The sequence below is a fragment of the Uranotaenia lowii genome, chromosome 3 (assembly GCF_029784155.1).
Source record: "Uranotaenia lowii strain MFRU-FL chromosome 3, ASM2978415v1, whole genome shotgun sequence".
Classification (NCBI taxonomy): Eukaryota; Metazoa; Arthropoda; class Insecta; order Diptera; family Culicidae; genus Uranotaenia; species Uranotaenia lowii.
Window position 1 is genome coordinate 243056481 of NC_073693.1, and position 21802 is coordinate 243078282.

The 21802-nt window shown below is 37.6% G+C and overlaps 2 protein-coding genes across 3 annotated transcripts in view; both read right to left on the reverse strand.

The window, feature by feature from the left end:
* The window catches only part of LOC129751375 (influenza virus NS1A-binding protein-like), a 117416-nt gene that overhangs the window by 85880 nt on the left and 9734 nt on the right, over positions 1-21802 (reverse strand). Inside the window, exon 1 of one of the 2 annotated variants that reach the window (XM_055746840.1) lies at positions 16020-16799. The exons of the other annotated variant lie outside the window; for it this stretch is intronic. The gene's annotated coding sequence lies outside the window, so the exon portion shown is untranslated. Of the gene's footprint in view, positions 1-16019; positions 16800-21802 lie in introns of those variants that run through there. 2 annotated transcript variants of the gene reach the window in all.
* On the reverse strand, positions 1733-4139 carry LOC129751376 (uncharacterized). Its single transcript, XM_055746843.1, has 6 exons — positions 3119-4139; positions 2864-3000; positions 2687-2802; positions 2557-2622; positions 2211-2493; positions 1733-2147 (listed from the first exon to the last, which is right to left on the reverse strand). The coding sequence occupies exons 2-5, from the start codon at positions 2890-2892 to the stop codon at positions 2360-2362; spliced, it is 345 nt and encodes a 114-aa protein (XP_055602818.1). The 5' UTR covers positions 2893-3000; positions 3119-4139; the 3' UTR covers positions 1733-2147; positions 2211-2359.

Genomic DNA, 21802 nt, shown 5'->3' on the forward strand with positions numbered 1-21802 from the left:
GAAGTATACGAAAATATTGCCAAAGAAAATAGGCGTATTCAGCCCACACGGTTTGGCAATTTAGATAACTGTTATAATAAAATCTTTTTCTCGAAAAATGGAGGAGATTTCAACATAAAATTACTCCAATTTATAGAAAACAAATTCCTGCTCATGTGTATATAGTTTTAGTACACATATTTGATGAAATTTTTTTTTTTAATTAGTATTCTACTTAATGGAAGCATAAAGCCAACTTCTCCCCTAAAAATGAAAGTGGCTGATGACCGGTAAAATACATATCTTCCCGATTTGAAGCAAACACACGTGTGCCACGGAGAGCTCGGAAGTAGTAAAAACAGTATTTCAATTGCGATTAATCAATGTCTAACCTATGTTCATTAATTTAGGTTTGAGAAACAAGCACATTTTAAATTTAGTATAAGATATTGCATCCTTGAAATGTCACGATTTTTTTCCGAAATTTGAAAGTTTAAGATTTCTGGTGTGTCCTATTTGGTGCCAGTGAACGATAGTAGGGCACAAACTAAATGCACTTTACGAGCAGGCAACGTGAACATGTGCCAATTACCAGTCACTGATGATAATTGTAGCTTATGATACCAGTATAGTACCCCATACGCTAGTAGATTTTTTTCCTTCTTCATTTGCAACAACTGCGCCGCTGAATCGATACTAATATTATGCAAAACAAATCTAATCTGTTGCTGGTCAAGATACTCAAACTATAGTTTGTTTCGATGCATATTATAAAGAAAGGACTTTACTTTCAGATTCGGAATGTTTGTTTTTTAGATTGAAATTCTAATTCGATGTTCGAAATTCGAGTTAGATTTAAGATTTCAGTACAGTGTGAATTTTCCAAATAAGAGATTAATAAACCAACATATGAACCTACATATGTAAGTTACCACTGAAGAATGGATTTCAACATGACTCATATATCAAATGATTCATACAGTCGTCAATTTTCTTTAAGTATTCAATCGGAAAAAACGCCAAAACTTTTATTCTAGGTTGCAATATACGATTTCGAATCGTGAATTCGAAAATCATCACCTTATAGGGTTTCGCAACAGAAAAATTTCGCAATTAAATTCGAAAAAAACGCATGGCCAGGCCACTGATTTACACAATCGAGTGAAAATGTTCATTAACGTTGACCTGATTTCCTGCGTTTCTGTTTTTGAGCGACCCAGAAGAAAACCATGGAACAAAACGCATACCTACACACTGACATATGACCATCCGGGAGGAAAAACTCTTCGAGTCTGGGCTAGTATCGGAATCGCACCAGTTGTTGTTATACATACAAAGCAAAATGTAAACATTACACAGCGCATGTGTGCTTTTCGGCAGTAGGTTCTAATGATTACATGAGATGTAATTACTTACATATTTGAATAATCAAAGATTCCAAGTTCGATTACTGTTTGAAAGAACAGGTTATGAAGTGTTATGTAGAATTCAACATTTATGAAGTTATGTAGGATTATAGAATACATACAGATAATATTCCATTACACGTTGCTTGGTTATACAATTTATGAAAATCTTCGTGGTGTTTTAAAAATTCAATCGAATTCTTCATTTTCGAATGACTGGACTTGTTCTCAATATTATTTTTTCACATATGTATCTTTGTAATTTGCTTTTAACAATTCACATATTCCGGCAACACTGCTTACCTGTGGTAACTTGTTATATCTTTGCTGTAATAAATAAAGTTTTTATTGGTGAAATTTACCTTTAAAATCAATTCGAATACTATCATTAGGCGGACGATATCTTGGCATGTTACGATTAACTCAAGGTTTACTGGTTATCAATTGTTAGGCTAATTTTCTCGTGAAATAAAAAAACCGGTGCAGCTCTCAGAGCCACTCTGTTATTTGTTTTTATTTTGCGGTGCTTATCATATAACCTCAAATCACTCGTTAACATAGACAACAATGTCTGTTTGCGAATTCATAAATTGTTCCGATCCTGAGAAAAATGCACGGGTCATAAAATGCAACGGGAAATGTAGGAAAACATTTCACATCTCATGCGCTCGTGTCTCGGGACCTCAACTCAAGGCTCACCAGGAAAACGACGGAATATTATGGCTGTGTTCTGATTGTAGGTTGCAACATTCAGATGAATTCCTGGAAAAGGTAGAAGTTAATAGGCAAACTATACTTGAGTTAGCCAAGAGACTTGATACCTACTTCGATGTCCTTGCAATGAAACTCGACACCAACTCCAAAATGATTACTGAGCTCGCCGCAGTCAACGCCTCCACAAATGCTATCAATGTTGAGTTGATGTCAGCACGCTCTTCACTACCGTCGCGCCCTGAAGATCCTTTTTCTGACATTCACGAGAGGGTTCGTGAGTCCCTAGATGCATCCATGGATCGACTGCTTCGAGTCAACAATCTAGATGATGAAGGTTGTCCTACCTCTCGCAAACGTAAAGCCAACTCAGTGAACGTCTCGCAGAATAAGCGCACTAGAAATGAAGAAATATGCGTCACACATATGGATTTGGGTTCCGACAATATTGATCCGTTACCTGCCGCCGCTTCTTCTTCGTTCAGGCCTGCTTCAAGTACACTGCCTCTGCCCGAGAAGCCTAATTCTGCAAACAAAGACCGTTGCTTAGAAAGTGATCTGATTAATCCCTCATTCGATAGTCAACTCACCCGCGAGCCTGACCCGCAACAGAACCATGTAATAACTGCTCCTGTTTCGGCTAACTTTGTCGATCTGACTAGAGATGCTCCTTCCAATCAACTTGATGCTGCTCAAAATCACGCGCCTGTGAATGGAAATATGATACATTCAGCACAAAATGCAAACTCAATGAATGCCTATCCTACCATTTACTATCCGCCGATGTGGCCACCATACAGCGTTCCACCGACCAGTTTCTCGCCAAATGGTTGGTTTATGCAGCCTCCGACTCAGTTCTTTCCACCGAGTTACCCATCGTCAGTGCCCTTTTCATCCTGGCAACCTGTGGCAAGTAAAAACTCTGTAGCGAGAAATAAACATCCACGATCTAATGATCAAAAACTAAGCACCCGGCTTGCTGCTCCAGCGAACAGCACACAAAAAATGGATGATCTACTTACATTTTGTGCTCGAAACTTTACACCGACTACATCATGCAACGACGTGGTCAAGTTCATCGTTTCCAAAAATATTCCCGAGTCCGCCGTAACCTGCAGCACGATGACAAAGTTGGGGAAAAGAACAAGTTTCATCTCGTTCAAAATTTCCATACATAAAAACTTCTCATCTGCACTTACCGCAAAAGGTTTTTGGCCAGCTGGTATCGTCATATCTCCCTACGAAAAAACGAAAGCCGTTGCTTTACCTCAAAACGCATAGCAACAATATAGCTCACCTTTTCCTGTGGAGCAATCCGGATTTGCACAATCCTTCGCACCGAACTTATCCAGAACACAACTTGTAAATAGGACGTCGGCCCTCGACGACGCTCTTATCAACATCGACGCGAGTGAAGCAAAACATTCCGATATTGTTTGCTTATCGTCCCAAACCGACGTCGCTCTCTCGACGCTCCCTAGTAAGCAGCGCAAATCGTCCGTGAGCACAAATCGCAAGCAAGAATTGACGATTTATTATCAAAATGTTCGAGGCTTGCGCACAAAAACTAGAGACTTGTTCGTCGCCCTGGCTGAATGTGAGTACGATGTAATTGTTTTTTCTGAAACCTGGTTGCATGCTGGCATCAAAAGCGCCGAGTTTTCTGCAAATTTCCAAATTTATAGAACGGATCGCTCTTCTCAGACTAGCATTCTTGGAAGAGGGGGAGGGGTCCTCATTGCCGTAAGACCGTCCCTCTCGTGTAGTGAAGTACCTCTTTGTCACAGTTTACATCTCGAGCAAACGTGTGTACGCATCAAACTCGGCTCATTTTCATTGATTATTTGTGCAGTTTACTTGAGTCCGGATTCGAGTGCTTCCAGCTACAAATCTCACACTCTTTGTATCGAACAACTATCCGAGCAGCTTTCGCCAAATGATTCATTGTTAGTGATAGGCGATTACAATTTGCCATACGTCTCTTGGATATTCGACGAAGAATTAAATAGTTTCCTTCCTGAAACCGAGCTGAACTTTGATGTTCCTGATTTACTACAATCAAAGGAATACGTCGTCATAAACGCTTTAACGGATTTTGGACTGCATCAAATAAACAATATTAAAAACTCCAACGGACGTCTGTTGGATCTAGCATTCTCTAGCGACTCTACCAGTTTCCAGTTATTTGAATCCCCGCAGCCACTTATGCGTGAGGATGCTCATCACCCTTCGTTCATAGTTTCATTTTGCTCGAACATGTTCGAAAATGTAGACGAGGGCAGCGATACAAGATATGATTTTAGAAACTGCAACTTTGACGAGCTCGATACTATCATTCAGCAAGTAAATTGGCCAACCATTTTAGCCACCAGTATGCTTGACGTAGACTCAACGACTGAAGCTTTTTACTCTTATATAAATGATATTTTGAGCAAAAACGTACCCGTGCGCCGTTGTCATACCTCCAAAAAATTTGAATGGTGGAATCGGGAGTTATCCAAATTTAAAAATCGTTTGAGAAAAGCTAAAAAACTATATAGACGCAACCCCACGGACGTGTCAAAGCAACATGTGAGAGCAACAGAGTTAGAGTACTTAAAACTAAAAGATACCAGTTACCATCGTTACCTAGCCGATATCCAACGTAAATTCAAAAATGATCCTTCATCTTTTTGGAGCTATGTAAGAAACAAACAAGGTAATTCTGGTCTTCCTCTGAATCTGTCGTATGGAAATCGTCAATCAACTGACATGACTGAGGCAGTTCAATTGTGCACAGAGTTTCTTAAAACCACTTTCGTTGATCACAAAAATAACGTTAGCACTCAACATTTGACTGCAGTAAAATCGTTTAATATCAGCATTCCCGAAATGAGAGTTAGCCCAAGCGACGTGACCAGCGATGGAAATGAAATGAATATGATGTGATAAAGGTTTTATCCTGAACTGTACACTTAGCGATCTGTACAAGTAGCGAACAAACTTGGTTCCTCTCAATCCATAACAAAATGTTGGTACGGTTGTCACTCGGAGATAACGAATACATTGTTAGACAACATAGCTCTGACAAGTGAGTAACTTTCTTTGCTCGATGTGTGCTCAAATCGCAAGCTGAAATGCTGCACGGAGAATGAGTGTCGATAACATTTTTGACTTGTGACAGTCGAAGATTCTGTTGGTTCTCTGACTGTCGGAATGATATTTTTGAATTTTTGATTCCGTGACTGTCATGGAAAAATTTAAAAAATGTCATGGTGCGACACATCAATAGAAAGCTCTTGATCTGTACATGATGGGAATTGATAGGAAAAGTGGTTCAGGGCCATCTGGTCCTGGCGACGACCAATCTGGCCGGTTCCGGAATCCGAAAAATTAAAATCATCACATTTTAACTTGCGACATATCAATTGAAAGCTCTTGACCTGTACATGATGTGAATTGATAGAAAAAGTAGTTCGGGGCCATCTGGTTCTGGCCACGGCCAATTTGTCCAGTTCCGGAATCCGAAAAATCAAGATGATCAGATTTTACACATGAATAGAAAGCTCTTGATCTATACATGATGGGAATTGATAGGAAAAGTGGTTCGGGGCCATCTAGTCCTGGCCACGGCCAATCTGGCCAGTTCCGGAATCCGAAAAATCAAAATCAGATTTTCACTTGCGACACATAAATAGAAATGGAACAATGATTATATGGAAAGTTAAATTTGAAACATCAAATGTTTTATTACATGTTCATTGTGTTTTAATAAAAAAATCATTTACTATTGCAAACCTAATCGAAAATTTCGCTTTTTAAAACACACTTTTTTATATCCTTTTATGTAAAACGCCTTCATGTAGGCAACGAAATTCAATTTCTTGAATTTTTCGAATCAATTATTGGTGCACCTTTTAAACTTGGAAAAGGACGAAATTCAATATAATTATTTTTTATTTTATTTTATTTATTCAATATTATTATGCATTCTTATTGTAATTTGGGAACCAGAAACTTTTCTCAAAGGGTAACAGCATTCTAAATTTGAGCGAAAAACACGTGGTCTGGCAGGCATTCTGCCTCAATTTTGATTGATTTTAGTTAAAATTTGTGGGAAGTTGATAAAATGCATTGAAACATACATTGAAATATTTATAAAAAACGCTAAGCTGTAGTTTCATCAGACTTCGCAGGCAGGTATACCATATATTACCATATATATATTAACCATTCAAAACTCAAGAGCTTTCTATTCATGTGTCTCATGATAAAATCTTATCATTAAGACTTTTTGGATTCCGAAACGCGCCAGATTGGCCGCGGCTAGGACCAGATGGCCCTGAACCACTTTTCCTATCAATTCCCATCATGTACAGGTCAAGAGCTTTCTATTCATGTGTCGCAAGTTAAAATCTGATCATTTTGATTTTTCGGATTCCGGAACCGGCCAGATTGGTCGTGGCCAGGACCAGATGGCTCCGAACCACTTTTCCCATAAATTCCCATCATGTACAGGGCAAGATCTTTCTATTGATGTGTCGCAAGTTAAAATCTGATCATTTTGACAGTCGTTTTCGTAGTGCTGAATGTCGCTCTAGGCATCTCTGCTTATTAGTAAGAAAATCATTATCTTTGACGAAATGATTATGATAGGATCGCTTCTGTTCGTCAGATGTACATTTTCCGATAAATTCTTTATACCCAGTTGTGCACTTTGAGATCCACATCTTGTGGTCAGCGCACACTACAAGAGAAATATGGTAAGAAGGAGAGCGTAAAGTCTGAACCAACACGGATAGTATTTAGATGGTGCTCTTTTGAGATACTCGTAACTCGTTTCTCACAGAGGTCTGTTTGCAATTGTGAGAGGAGTATGTGAGTGTCGTCGACAGGCAACGATGTCAATGCATCGTAGACGAGGTTTGTATGTATTCAATTATCGCTAGAAGCGATTTTTTTCCATCGCTGGACGTGACAAAGGCTCTTAAAGAAATAAACGAGCGAAAGGGAGCTGGACCAGATGGTCTCCCCCCGCTATTTATTAAACGATGCTGTAACTCTTTGGCACTCCCAGTAAGCATAATTTTTAATAAATCATTGGAATCATCAACCTTCCCAAAAGCCTGGAAAACTGCTGCAATAACACCTATCCATAAATCTGGGAATATTCACCTTGTAGAGAATTACCGTGGAATTTCTATATTGAATTGCTTGGCAAAGGTTTTCGAACTGTTGATCTTTAACGCAATGAGCACAGTTTCATCCCATATCATTGATGAATGTCAGCACGGTTTTAGAAAAAAGAGATCAACATTGTCAAACCTGATGGTTTATGTCCCCTTCGTTAGCAGTTCTTTGGCAAATAAGACACAAGTGGATGCAATCTACGTGGACTTCTCAAAGGCTTTCGATCGACTACCTCACAAGCACCTGATTGATAAATTGGACAAAATGGGATTCCCAACTTGGCTGGTGAAATGGCTTGAATCATATCTTCAAGGCAGAACTGCTTTCGTCAGACAAGGTCACATCAAATCTCGAAATATGATGGTTCCATCCGGTGTTCCTCAAGGCAGCCATCTGGGTCCACTTTTGTTCAACCTCTTCATGAACGACCTTTGTGAACTTATCGATTCCGAATTAGTTTTCTATGCAGACGATCTCAAAATGTACCGCTCAATAGCTCACTACACAGACTGCCTGTCACTACAGCAGGACCTCGATAAGCTTATGCTTTGGTGCAAAGTGAATATGATGGAAGTGAATCTTAAAAAATGTAAGATTATTACGTTCACCAGAAGTAGGGTTGCAATTTCGCATCAATACACAGCTGATAACGTGGCTATTGAAAAAGTTGAGTCTATTCGAGATCTCGGTGTTATTGTAGATAAGTCGCTATCATTCAAGGAACATTTAGCTGTAACGGTGGCAAAAGCAAAAACAGTCCTAGGATTTTTGGTCAGGAATACCAAAGGATTCAGTGACACTACAACTCTCAAAGCTTTATATTGCTCGCTTGTTCGCTGTGGATTGGAATACAATATTCAAGTCTGGGCACCAAACACGATCGGAGGATTGAAGCTACTCGAGTCAGTTCAAAAGCGATTCCTGAGATACGCACTGCCTAACCTACCATGGAACGAACCTCAACGTCTACCACATTACCATGCTCGATGTGGAATTTTAAACATCGAACCGATTGGTTCACGTATTACACTACTTCGTCGTCTGTTTATATTCGACGTCATATCCGGTAATATTGATAGTGCTAGCCTCTTGGAAATGATACCGTTTCATGTACCTTCTCGTTCCTTACGGGGTTTTGAGCCTCTGAGATTGAACAACTATGGTAGGAACGAATTTTATAACCCGTTTGACATATCTTGTAAATTGTTCAACCAAGTGTATGTATATTTTGATTTCAATGTAAGTAAAGATAGTTTTAAGATAAGATTAAGTAATCAGTCTGTATGACATTAAATTGCCGTAGACAGTGACCAATAAATAAAATAAATAAATTCAAACACTGATAGGAAAAGCAATAAACAAATCCAGATTTTTAACACATACGGGCAGTTCGTTTTTTAATATATAAGAAATGTTTTTGAATCATTTGTGTCTAAATTGAGCTGAAATGTACAAGCATTGATATATTGATACATTGGTATACTGTTATTGCACTGTATCTGATCAGATGCTTACTATGTACATAGATTAGGGTGGCAGCCAAAATGGGGATGTCGAATTTCAAAAACCGACCATCTACATTTCTTCGTCGATGACTTGGGCAAAATTTCCTCCACATTGGACTTAATTTAGGAGTGCCCTCAAACTTTTAAAGATTCGATTATCGCCAAGAGGGTAGATTGAAGGGAATGGGAAAAACATATATTTTCTGCACAACGACTTAAAAATGCATGAAAATCAAGATCTGGAGTTATTTCGAAACAAAATCGACGGCACATTCACTGCCAAAGACTTTTTTAAACTCCGATGGATTTATGTTGAAAAATTGGCTTCAAAAATGAATCACAACTCGCTCCAAACCACACGTTAACCATTCTAATGGTGATGGATAAGGCAGGGTGGTTCATTAATTTTCAGTCAAGGTGGTCCTTTTTTTGTAATTTCTTTATTCAAAACGACTCAGACCTTTAAGTTTGACGGAGCCAAAATGGGGGTTTAGTACGTACAGTGCTTCATCTATTTTACATTGATGTTGTTTTTCCGAATTTCCAAAAATCAATCAATAAAAAAGAACGTAAATACTCCCTTGAATTGTATTGAACAAAATCACACTTATTTTGAAAAACATGGAAATAGATAAGAATAGTAGAAAGTTTCATCAAATTTCTTATTTTTATCTTTCATACAATTTATACATGCTTTTATAAAAGAATCTGAGAATCTAAAATATTCACTGCGAGAAAATGTTGATATGAAGATAACACAAGAGAACAGCATTTTTGCTGCCTACGTTTAAATAACTGATTTTGGAAGATTTTCACGTCCTGAATCACTTATCAGATTTTGCCTATTATCTCTAGATTTTGTTAAATCAATCACTGATAACTCATAAACCAATGAACCAACATGAAAAACAAAAACTGATTTTAAATCTGTTAACTATCTAGCATTCAATCAAGGATTCAGATGATGCTTAGATAGTCTAGTTTTGAAGAAACAAGGCCTTGAAAAAAATCTTTGAATTATATCTTAAAACATATCTTGAATTGAATTTCATCTTAAATAAATTACTTTTAAATTCCATCAAAATTTTTACGTTTTACCGAATTAAGGAAAAATAAACAAATTAAAAAAAAACTTCTATAACTCTTTTTCGTCAAAATTACTTGCGGTCTTTGAGAAAGTTGATAATTGAATAAAACCTTTATTTTTTAAATGTTTTCCAGTTTTGCTCACAAAATGCACAAACTTTTTGAAATGATTTCTTTTATTTTTAATCAAAAGATATGCCGAAAATAAGAGCTGATAGAAAAAAGAAATCAAATTGCATATTTGAAATCAGCGTCCCCAAATAAGTCTAAGTATGGATTTTTATGACTTTTTTTTTAATTTGCATAGATTTCTAGTAGTTTAAAAATTGCCACTTTAAAGAATTTTATTTTACAATCATAAAATTTATAAATTATGAATTTCTGGAGCTGACGATGTAAACATAACTTTTCAAGTTATCTACAATATTTTTCCTGAGCTTCTTCACATGAGTACTAGGCTTAAACAAAATTTTATTGATTCTCATTTTGAAACTATACGTTAGAAAAATCAAACATGTGGGAAAATTGTTTGTAAAGGACTGTTATGAATTTAAAACTGGTTGTAAAACTCTGAAAATTGGTTATTTTATGAAGTATTTGTATCGCGATTCCAAAATATCGAACCATTATTATCAATTCCTGTTTCGCTTTTTCAATTTCTAAATATAAGTTTTATTCTAAAATAAGGGGCTTGTGATATAGCTCAGTTGGCAAATCTGTTGTCTCCTGAGCCGATGTCCGCGAGTTCGAGCCCAAGAGTAAACATCGAACACAGTTGTAACGGATAAGTTTTTCAATATCGATCCGCCAACTGCAACATTGATAAAAGTCGCGAATGCCATAAAGATGGTAAAACGACTATAATCGAAAAAAAAAAAATCTAAAAAAAGATTATCCAATTAAGATTCTGAAGTATGTAGCTTTATTTCAGTTAAACTGAACGTATGAAATAGGAACGAATTTGCAACGAATGAAGTATGAAAAAAGTAAAAAAACAATTTTTATCTTTATAAACACGTTGTCTAATTTTTTGTATAATTTATAATAAAAAATATGGAATAAAAGGTTCATTTTTGAAAGTTAATATTATTCTTTTTTCAATTGCACTTGAAAAAAAAAACAAATATAAAAATTCTAAACACACAATCCCCTCTTTATTTTTGCTGAAGAATCTGGAAGAAATCGGGAAAATAATTTCAAAACCTTTACTTCTTGATATTTTATATATGATTTCTGCTATTCGATTCCTGTTTTTTACGATAATCCATTTTATGAATTGTAGATGTGATCCAAAATTTAAACTATGATTTTTAGATTTTTATTATGTTATTCATTTTTCGAACCATTTCTTTTTTTTTGCAATCATTAATTCTTTGTCAACGCAAGTGAACATAATATTGATATTGGTGCTTAAGATTTTTTAATGAGTTTAGACTAAGATTGTCAAAATCTGGAAAAATCCGAGCATTAGATTTCAAAATTATTAATCCAAAATAAGAGCAGTATCCGGGTAAATTTGGTCCAAACCCCGGAATAACTCAACAAAAGTCATGAAAAAAAAACACAAAATTTTTTTTTAATCCAAATAAATCAGCAGATTTCAAACCATTTTTTTTTCATTCCAGAAAACCGTTCTTGATTATTTTGATAAAACTTGCTTAAAAAGTTTCGTGTTTTGAACGTAAAAATACAAGTTTTAAGAGCTCAACTAGAGTTTTTTGTCTGATTCAGCAAAAAAAGGGAATGAATCCGGGAAATAAGTTTAAAAGTTCTGATTTTAAAAATTCTAATTTTATATCAATTTTTAACAAAGCTTTTTATTTTGAATGTTTCTAAACTTCTATTTTTATACTATTTTTTTCTATTTATGAAGCTTTTTATTCTGAAACCCAAGTTAATAATAATATTTTAATGTTGATTCTGAGCTCATGATTTTCCTCGACTTTGGAAATAGCTTGAAAACAAAAAAAAATACTGAGAGGGAACCTTCTGTTCCCCTAAACTAAAATGCGACAAAAACATTTGTTGTACAGACCCCGTTCGATATTGGCAACATGCCTGTACATTTTGTGTTGCCAAAATCGAATGTTGCCAAAATCGAACGGTTTTTTCTGAACTTTTTTTTCAGATATTTTTACAAAATAACTATTTTTATTATTAAAAACGTTATTTTTAGCCTATTCTCGACCATTTCGAGTCATTTTATATTTTTTTCATCATGTTTTTGATGCATTTCGCACTTTTCTTGTTTTGTTTATAATGTTTGTTTTCATTTGTCATATTTGCTGTTTTTGTCATTCTTTATCATTTTTTAGTTGTTATTTGTCATTTTCAGTCTTTTGATTGAATTTGTTTTTCAATTTTTTGAATTATTCTTTTTTTTCCGTTTTCGAGTACTTACATAATAAAATTAAAAAAAAAACTTTAGTTTTTATTGTTGCATTTTATCACCATTTCAGAACATAAAAACGTATTTATGGTGTTTGACTAAATTAAATTGATGATGTTATAACGAAAACTAAAAGGTAATGTTGTTTCTTAAAACCGTTCGATTTTGGCACATGTGCCAAAATCGAATGTTGCCAAAATCGAATGTTGCCAAAATCGAATGTTGCCAAAAACGAACGGGGGCTGTATACTACGATTGAAGATTTATGGTGAGATATCGATAATAGTAATTTATTTAAAAAAAATTAATTGTTATTTGGTCTCAGAGCAAATTACGCATTAGCTTTATTACTTAATTACCATGTTTTAAGTTTTTTTTTTATTTGAGGATAGCAATTTTTTATGAAAACTTTAAATTAATACAGTGAGCGAAATAAGAATAGTACCACTATGTGTTTTGCTTATTAAATATGAATGATTGTGAATCACCAAAATTTTTTCTACAATTTGATACATCAAGCATAAGTTAAATTTTTTTGGACGTAGCAATTGGCGTTGAGGACCAAAAATATGAAAAAAAGGTGCGAAATAAGAATAGTACCACTTGTGTTTTTTAACAAAAACAAGATTATTTCTAAAAACTTACTGTGTAAAAGTGAATAATAATGCGTCTACGAGTTATTTGAGTAGATAACTGCATTTTAAGGAGTTTTCTAGAATTCCAAAGGGTTTCAAAGGGGGTTTTAGAAGATGCTTTTCTAGCTTTAAGGTATTTGATTTTTGAGCTATAATACTTTATCAAACTGCTTGCTTCAAATAACAAATTCCTTAGTTCCAGAAGAGTATCTCTTAAAATCTTCTTTTAAAACCTAAGCTGGCGACTTTTTAGGCTTAGAAGATAGCGGTCAAGGCTTCTAAGACAGAGGTCTTGACATCGAATCTCGATCACGGCAGACGTAGTATCTACTCTTTCTGTATGCTGGTTTTTTTAGCATCTGTAAGATGATGCTAGTCATCATAACGTTGAAAGATGTACGTCTCATATAAAGTATAGGTTTTTAACGAGTTTGTCGATAGATTTGATGCAATACTCTGGCAAGCGCTATCAAAATTATCAATTTATTGCTCTGGATGCTAATATGTTAAAAGTTAAGCTCTTCAATAGTTTTGGTTTGTTCACCTGTTTTCAATGGGGTCAAAAATTGAGAAAAAAAAGTCTTTCAAATACGAAGCCAATATAAAAATTATAAATTTATGGGATTTTCTATAATTTAGAAATTATACTTTGTGACGAGAATGTTGTTTGTTTTTATAATCTTTAAAAATTAATTGGAATCTAATCTAAATCTAATCTAATCTAATCTAATCTGAAAGGTTTTTGACAAAGTGAAGTCCTGAACATTTCTGCTAAACATTCAATGAGATTTAAATACAGGATAAAAAGTTAAGTTTATTTTCGAAAATTGGATAAAGACTATTTAACACTTGGGATATCAAGCGATAAAATGATTTATTTCATTAATATTTTTATTGAAACAGAAGATATTATAAACGTATATACTGTGAGTTTAATATGTTTTAGGTTTTCTCAAATAATTAATTATAGTTCCTTTTTTTATTTTAAATTTTTTTATGTTAACTATACATATTTCAAAATTGATTGTATTGAACTTGATTTAGGAGCGAAATAAAGGAAATTTAGGAGCGCTTTTTAAGGCATACTGATATTTTTGAGGCGATGGATGTTTCAGAAGCTGCTTCTCGACTTTTAAACAGAACTTAAAGTGATATCAATGCAATTGTGAATTTGGAGTAATTTGATAAAAGCGAGCGGTGAGTGAAAAAAAAATTGAAAACCACTGATGTAAATTGTAACAAAATCCTCATTTTTTAGGATTGATATATCGATTTATTCGATACAATCTCATGAATGCCTTTCGATTACATTGGGTTTGGGTTCACTGGGTTCAAAAATGATTTTTTGTCAGGCAATTTTTAAAGAGCTCATACAAAAAAAAATTCATATGTTGTTGTTCCATTTTAAAGGTTACTTAAAATTTTCTTTACAGAGCTTTCTTTACAAAGTCGAAAATGAAGGTTTGAAGAATAAAAAAAAACTCTATGAAGTTTTGTACCGAATCCTAAAATCCTCTATAAATATTTTATAAAACTCCGATATCTGTTCGGGAATGTTAATTAAATGATCCTTAATAAGCCAGAAATGAACCGAAAACTAAATAATAAAAGCAAAAATTCAGTTGAATTGAAACATTATTCATCTATCAAGGATGATAAAACTTTTTTCTTAGAGCCTGAATCGTGCACTTTCACCTTGAATAGATTGTAGCTAATCTTTTTCCATTTACGTCTCAAAACACCCATGCTTCATACTGACGAATTTAGGCTATTGAACTCCGATCGCTCAAGCAGCACCATCATCGCTTCAGTGCAAAATGGACAACAAGCTCGGATCATTCAAACCGGAATTTCTACAAACCGTTTAGTAGAGAGGATAGGATGGGTGCGTACGTGTACGATCCTGGTCCTGGTTTTTTTTTGTGTATTAATCAGCACACCACGCCGCCGTTTTATAGAAAACGCCGGACCGGTTTTCATCAGCCCACATGACAATAAAAATCAACCCCGATGATCATTCGAAGCAGTGCCTGTGCGACAGCCTTGAGAATGTCGGCGACTGACCGACCGCCGAACCCACCAAGAAGATGAATGAGAATTTTAGAGAAAATGAAAAATGTGCAATCACCTTTCCTTGTTAGGTAGGGGCACAGACATGGGATGAGGACAGTGTTGACAGACCTTTTGTTCGGAAATGGTTTGTTTTCATTCCCTATAACTCTTTTCATTCAACAGTAAATAAGGGTATCATAATTTTACGTGTTGTCAAAAAATTATAGAGTTTAATCAATTAAATCTTTATTACCAATTCGTAGGCAATTGAGGAAATCTCAGTTGAACAAATTTGAAGCTTGAAGTGAGTACGGCACTCGCTCTCAAGTCCCACCAGTGAAGTCTATGCCTATTTGTGAATAAATTGCGAGTTCAAGGACGACTCATAACTGCTGAGATAGGTTTGAATGATAACAAATGCTCCGTTCTTCCTTTTCAAATTGTCTACGTATGTTAGACCTGCGAAGAAGTCGTACATAGGACATTTATTGCGAAAATATATTATTCATCATTCCACTAACTGCACTTACTCGAAAAATGCGACGAATAGCGGAATGTTTCAACTTTTAAATCTGTTTATAATAACCTCAGAACACGTAAATGACATCACATGTTCTCATCCAATGAGCTAAAATGCCAAAAAAATGCAAAATTTGCTACTATAAAATCCACTCCCTAGCACGAGTATCCAAGACAATTCAATTTTGGCAGCATGGTTGATATGGCAACCGGGTTGTTTTCTTTCTCGTTGTACCCGGACCATGCGTACGCCTGCCTAGTGATGGTGTGTGTAAATTTGCAAATTTCAACAGCCTGGCCTGACTGTGCTGATGCTGCTAGTAGTTGTTTTACGAGCTATCGTGGCAGGCAGATAATTGCAAATGTTATCATCATATACCTAGAGCTTAGGCTTCTTCTCGCGCCAGTCGAGTTGTTTTTCCTTGATAGCCCCTTATCGTAACATGAACAGATAGGGTTTTAATGCGTCTTTTCCATCTTCGGACATATTGGATCATGATGATGAATTGATTTATGAAATTTAGTTGACTATTGACTAATGTAAACGTAATGTAAAAATGGCACTTACCAAAAGAAGAATGTTCTAGATTCTAGTTGCTGACTGCTAACACGAGTCGAACAGAAATTTCGATGAACACAAAAAAAACTAAACGAATTCCAAAAACTAATAACTTTTGCCAGCTGAAACTAGAAGAGTTCACAGATTCATACTTTCACTCGGATGTTGTCTGGCGACAAACTGGCTTTGGAATCGAATGAATAAAGCCAGTCAAAAAAAAACCGGAACAGGTCACAATTTCGATACACACACAAACTCTCGTCCACGATAGGAAATATCTCTCTTATGGGTCACGGCGTTAATCGCTAAACCCCACCGAATGGCCAGAAAGGCGATCAAACACAAATGGTAATACGGCTGGTTGATTATCGATATCAAAATCCATCCAGAGCTTATGTGCACTGCAGCTGCGATTAAAACATCCAAGGAGGCACGGCACTTTTCGACTCTAATAAGCTATAGTTACCGATCAATAATCAAGCAAGACTGATTACGGCGACAGGGTGAGTGAAATTCACAACACACGGAACTTGGCTGGGTGGCTAAGCCTTCTCGGATGAGAGCTCACGACGACCGAGGATGCACACACTTCCTAGCTAGCTACAACGAGTGTTACTTTTGCGAAAAACATTGACCGATTAATTGCAGCGCGGAAAACATGCACGAAACGACGAAACACCGTGTAGAACGCAGGGCCTAAACAAATGCACACCGAGCGTGAAAATGTTGGCAAAAAAGGGGGCCTGCCAGGCTACAACCGACCACCTTTTACTGGACCGAGCGGTACCACTACGAATCGATGAATGAAATGCTGCTCACACGTAATGGACGACGGAGACGACGACGGTGAGAGCCGCGGTACGCGATAATAGAGCAAGCTGGGACAGTCACAGACAGTGTTTGTATTTGTAGGTTTTTGTGTTGGTACTTGCTCGCCCGTTTCATTCTATGGGGTAAGAAAACTTTTGTGGCACCAGTTTCATGTTTTCAAATTTTCTTTGGTAAATACTTAAGATATTCTGAAGCCCCTTATGTTTTGCTGACAAAGTTTGTTTGATACTGATTCCCTATGTGTTGTATCAACAATCATTCCGCTTTATTCTATGGACCTGTATTGTGCGACCATTTTAATAGTATAATAGCTTGTGATACGTTTCCAACTATACGGAAGAGAGCTATCATAGCTCCTATTCCGAAAATAAGTTATCTGCTGCCTGAAGATTACAGGTCAATAAGCGTTCTCCCAGCCATGTCCTAGATACTGGAAAAAGTACTTCTGGCACAAATAACAGTATAGCTCTTTTTTTGTACAAGATGGAAATTTGACTTCAAACCATAACAGCCGGGTGTTTGCTGCCGTGAGTGGGTTCGTCCCACTAAAACCACCTTGGGCTTCGTGTGCCAGATGTGCCCCTTGGTTTCACCCTATGATACTACATCAAGGGGTAGGCTGTGTTCATGCACTTATACATCTCACCCTTTTCCTCTTTCTCAATTTTTCCTCAATTTCTCCTCGATCATCGTTCTGCTTTATCCTTTTTCCTCCTTCTCCTTTTCCTCTATCGCCAACTTCAGACTGGTACGGAAGACCCCGAAACCGAAACCCGGAAGACCACTATCCCGGGGACCTCGAAACGTGTGCCGGTTAGGTAACGCTTTCAAAGTAACTCGCGCCCGTCACAGCAACCACTTTCGCAGGATTTCTAACCACCAAGGCATGGCCGATTGAGAAACTACCAAGCTAGAATCCCGACACGACCACCCCGAATGGTATCTCCGCTTCCTTTTGCTGCAGGAAAGATCGTAGCTGAGTACGTGAGACCTTTTAAGTCCCACCACACGTATGAGTCCAGATTAGGGTTATACCGCGCCCTAAGATTGCGTTGCTTTTGAATTGAAGTGTCAAACGAGGCCCAAGACCTTCCATTAGCTTGTCAAATTTGGTTGACTATCTCACTCTTTCCGTTCATCATCTTTCCTGATTCTTATCAGATCGCGCATGATTTGCGAGATTTCGTCGACTATAGCACGCCACGACTGTTCGTCGCGACACATTTCACTCACTATGTTTTCAGCGTTCAAATTTTGAAGTTGTTGACGCCTTGAATTGAACCTGTGGCAGACAAAGATAGCATGTTCTGCCGATTCCTCCGTCTCTACGCATTTCGGGCAATAAGGCGAGCTGATAAGCTCAAACCGATGAAGGTATTGCTTAAAGCACCCATGACCCGAAAGGAACTGCGTCAGGTAGAAGTTGACCTCTCCATACTTCCGATTTACCCAGTCTGAAAGTCTCGGGATTAGCCTATGCGTCCATCTTGCGTTGTTCGATGCGTCCCATTGCTCCTGCCACTTGAGCATTTTACGCTCGTTGAATTTTACGCACTCCTCTAACAGCTCTTGCTTTGTAACATTCCATATCCTCCGCCAGCGTTATGCCGATGGGAATCATGCCCGCGATGACAAAAGCTGCATCTGCTGATATGATCCTGTACGCACAGGAAACTCGCATGACTATCAATCGATGTGTGCTCCATCATTTGGATCTGTTGCGCTCTACCTCTATCGCGGAGCTCCAGGCCATTCCTCCGTATCGTAGTTTCGACAGTGCTACGCTCGCAAGGAGACGTCTCTTGCTACTCATTGGACCATAGCAGTAATCTCCATGTGCGGCACGCCGGCACAACTCTTTTATTGGTCACGAGCAGAACTTCGTTTTTTTGGTAAGCTTTTTGAAGCTTAACTCCCTCCATCCAGAAGCCAACCCTTTCTACGGACACCGTTGCAAGGTCTTCTACCTCCTCAATTGTTTCGCCAGTGATCATGAGCACGATATCGTCAGCAAATCCGACTATCTGCACGCCTGCTGGTAGTTTCAGCGTTAACACCTCATTATACATGGCATTCCAGAGCACAGGTCCGAGTATGGAACCCTGTGGAACACCCGCTGTTAGGGCAGTAGATCGTAACCCAGTTTTGGTTTCATACGACAGGACTCGATTTACGAAGAAGCATCCTATTATCCTGCAGAGGGTATTGAGAACACGCATCCTGTGAAGCGCTTAGGCAATCGCTTCCCAGCTGGCATTGTTGAAGGCATTCTTAACGTCGATTGTCACGATGGCGCAGTGACGAACACCTGTCCGCTTCTTTTTATATGCGCGCTTCGCGTACTCTGTCACCATTCGGATGGCGTCCACCGTAGATCTCCCTTTTCGAAAACCGAACTGTCTGTCCGACAGTACACTTTCGCCTTCTGTGTTGATAATAAGTCTGTTGAATATTATCCTTTCCAGTAGCTTACCAAGGATGTCCGGCAGACAGAATAGCTTAACCAACACGATCCTCCTCTTCTTCCTAAACATCAATCTGGCTATCGTAAAGGTCACTTAACTGCTTCAGCCAAGGTCACACACGACATACTAAGTAATCTCGACAACGAACAATATTGGTTCTAGTTGACTTTTCACTAGCAACTAGCACTTTCAACTTCAATTTCAATCATCGATCGCTAGGAAGTTGATATCCGAGTTTTGTTTCCCGTCAACCGCCTGGAAACTCATACCGTATTTTCTCACGAACCGATTTCAGATTATGGGTAGCATCTTACTAAGGCTAACACCGCCAGCCGTCCACAGAAAGAGTACTATCATTGGCAACACGGTTTGTTGACGTTTGGTCTAACCTATGACTACGTTCTTTTAAAAGAGTTTTTTCTCGGTGAAACGGATAATTAAAAGCGTGTGAAGTGGATAGTTTGTTGCCCGGAATTCCAGTTCTTCCGTATTCGGTGGAGAAGTATTGTTTTGTGATCTTTCCGGATAGTTATCTGGATTTCTAATCGTTGATTTTCGAGGCAGCCCCACGAGGGCTATCAGTCAGCTTTTATACCAGTTGTTATGCTTCTTGATTGGAAACTTGCATACAACACCACTTAAAGTGTAGAGAGAGAGAAGTCGGATCAGCTGATGGCTGACATCTCAGATCCCCCCGATGGGGGATCCAGAGTACCTAGGAGGTGGATGCTTGGGCCTGATGACTTGGATGAAATGCGAACATTACTTATGCAAGCTGTGAAAGAGAATGATGACGACACGAAAGAACCCATACTTCCGTCAAAACCCTTTTTAATAGCCCAAACGGTTCAACTGACGATTGATTATGAGGAAGCCAAGAGAGTTCAAGCCACGAAGGAAGCTAGGAGCGCTAAGTATATCCTAAGGACAGACTCGAAACGAATTATGGAACAACTTCTAAGCATCAAATCTCTGGTAGATGGCACTTCAGTAGAAATCATTCCTCATCCCACATTAAGTTATGTTCAAGGAGTAATTTTCGATATTGATACGATTGATAAAAAGAACAGTTCATCCTCAAACAGCTTCAACCTCAAGGTGTTACAAAGGTTAAAAGAATTACCGAGAAAGGAGAAGGCTCGTAAAGGGTCAACACCCCTCTCCTAATATTAACCTTTCAACGAACAGTGCGACCAGATTTTATATATGTAGGATTGCTCCGTGTAAAAGTTTGTGCTTTTTACACGTCTCCCTTATTGTGTTTCAAATGCGCTGATTATGGCCACGGCAAAGACAAATGTCCCGCCAAAACACCCGTCTGTCTAACATGTTCCGGAAATCATGAAATCGAGAAAACACAGTGCGAAAGGTCACCATTCTGCAAGAACTGCAATGGAGATCACGCTCCCATTGCTAGAACATGTTCCAAATACAAAGAGGAAGAGAAAATTATCAAAATCAAAGTAGATCGAGGCGTATCGGGAAGCTAGAGCCCTAATCCGTGAAGTCAATCAAGGTACCTCCTTTTCAAGCTTAGTTCAACAACGTCAATCGCAAAACACTGACGAAAAGGACAAAATTATTCAAATGCTACGTGATGAACTACTGGCAGTAGGAACTGAACTTAAATCTTTGAAGGAATCTTTAGCTGATCAAACAACAACTCAAAAATCGACTCCAGTAGATTCCAGACTACTTGACTCTTTTAACACACAGAATTCAAACTCAAACCAACAAATGGGACGAAGTAGCAAACCAAACCCTTCTTGCAATTCGAATAACAGTAAACAACCGAATAATCCCTCGCAAAGATCTTCGAGAACAGACGGCTACCCAAAAAGTAAATCTGAAATGCTCATGCGTAACAGAAGCCAAAAACGACTGATAAGTCTTCCAAAACTTGAAAAATCTTTAAAAAAGGGTAAAAGTATGAACTCCAAACAATTATCAGCATCTCCTCCTATGGAATTCTAATGGCTAACTTCGATAAACTTGAATCTGGTAACAACAATCGCCTGAACCCGGACTATGATACGGATTTTTATACTAGCAACCATCCATAAATTATCAACCAAGCATTGAACTTGGAAAGATTCCCGAATGCAGTCACAACAAGCTCAAACGCAGTCATGCCTACTGCTTTTACATCCTGCATCAATCTTGGTGCAAAAAACAACGCACCACGAACACCTATCGAATCCGATAACCAAGCCCACTACCCGACAAGATCGCTTCTGGAAACTCGACAAATATCGATGACTACCACCGAAGAGGGTATCCAATCTTTGTGTGATGAATCCAGACCAAGAACGAGAAACCAATTCTCTCAGGCAAGTATTTCTCGACTGACTGGCCTTGATTATTCCCCAGCCACAGACATACAACAATATCGCTTATCGGAAGAAGCCGCTGTAGAGATATTTCGAAACGATTCTCATGATGAAATCGTGTCATATCCCGTGGAGGTTCAGGACACCCACTGTAGCCAGCGGGTCC

Excerpts from the sequence above, each read along its gene's own strand:
- LOC129751376 (XM_055746843.1), bottom strand. The coding sequence starts at position 2,892 with ATGGTGGCCACATCGGCGGATAGTAAATG. Across the intron at positions 2,803-2,863 it reads ACATCGGCGGATAGTAAATG|GCGCGTGATTTTGAGCAGCA; the intron begins GTAGGATAGGCA and ends TTCCATTCACAG. Across the intron at positions 2,494-2,556 it reads CGAAGAAGAAGCGGCGGCAG|TGCGCTTATTCTGCGAGACG; the intron begins GTAACGGATCAA and ends CTTCATTTCTAG.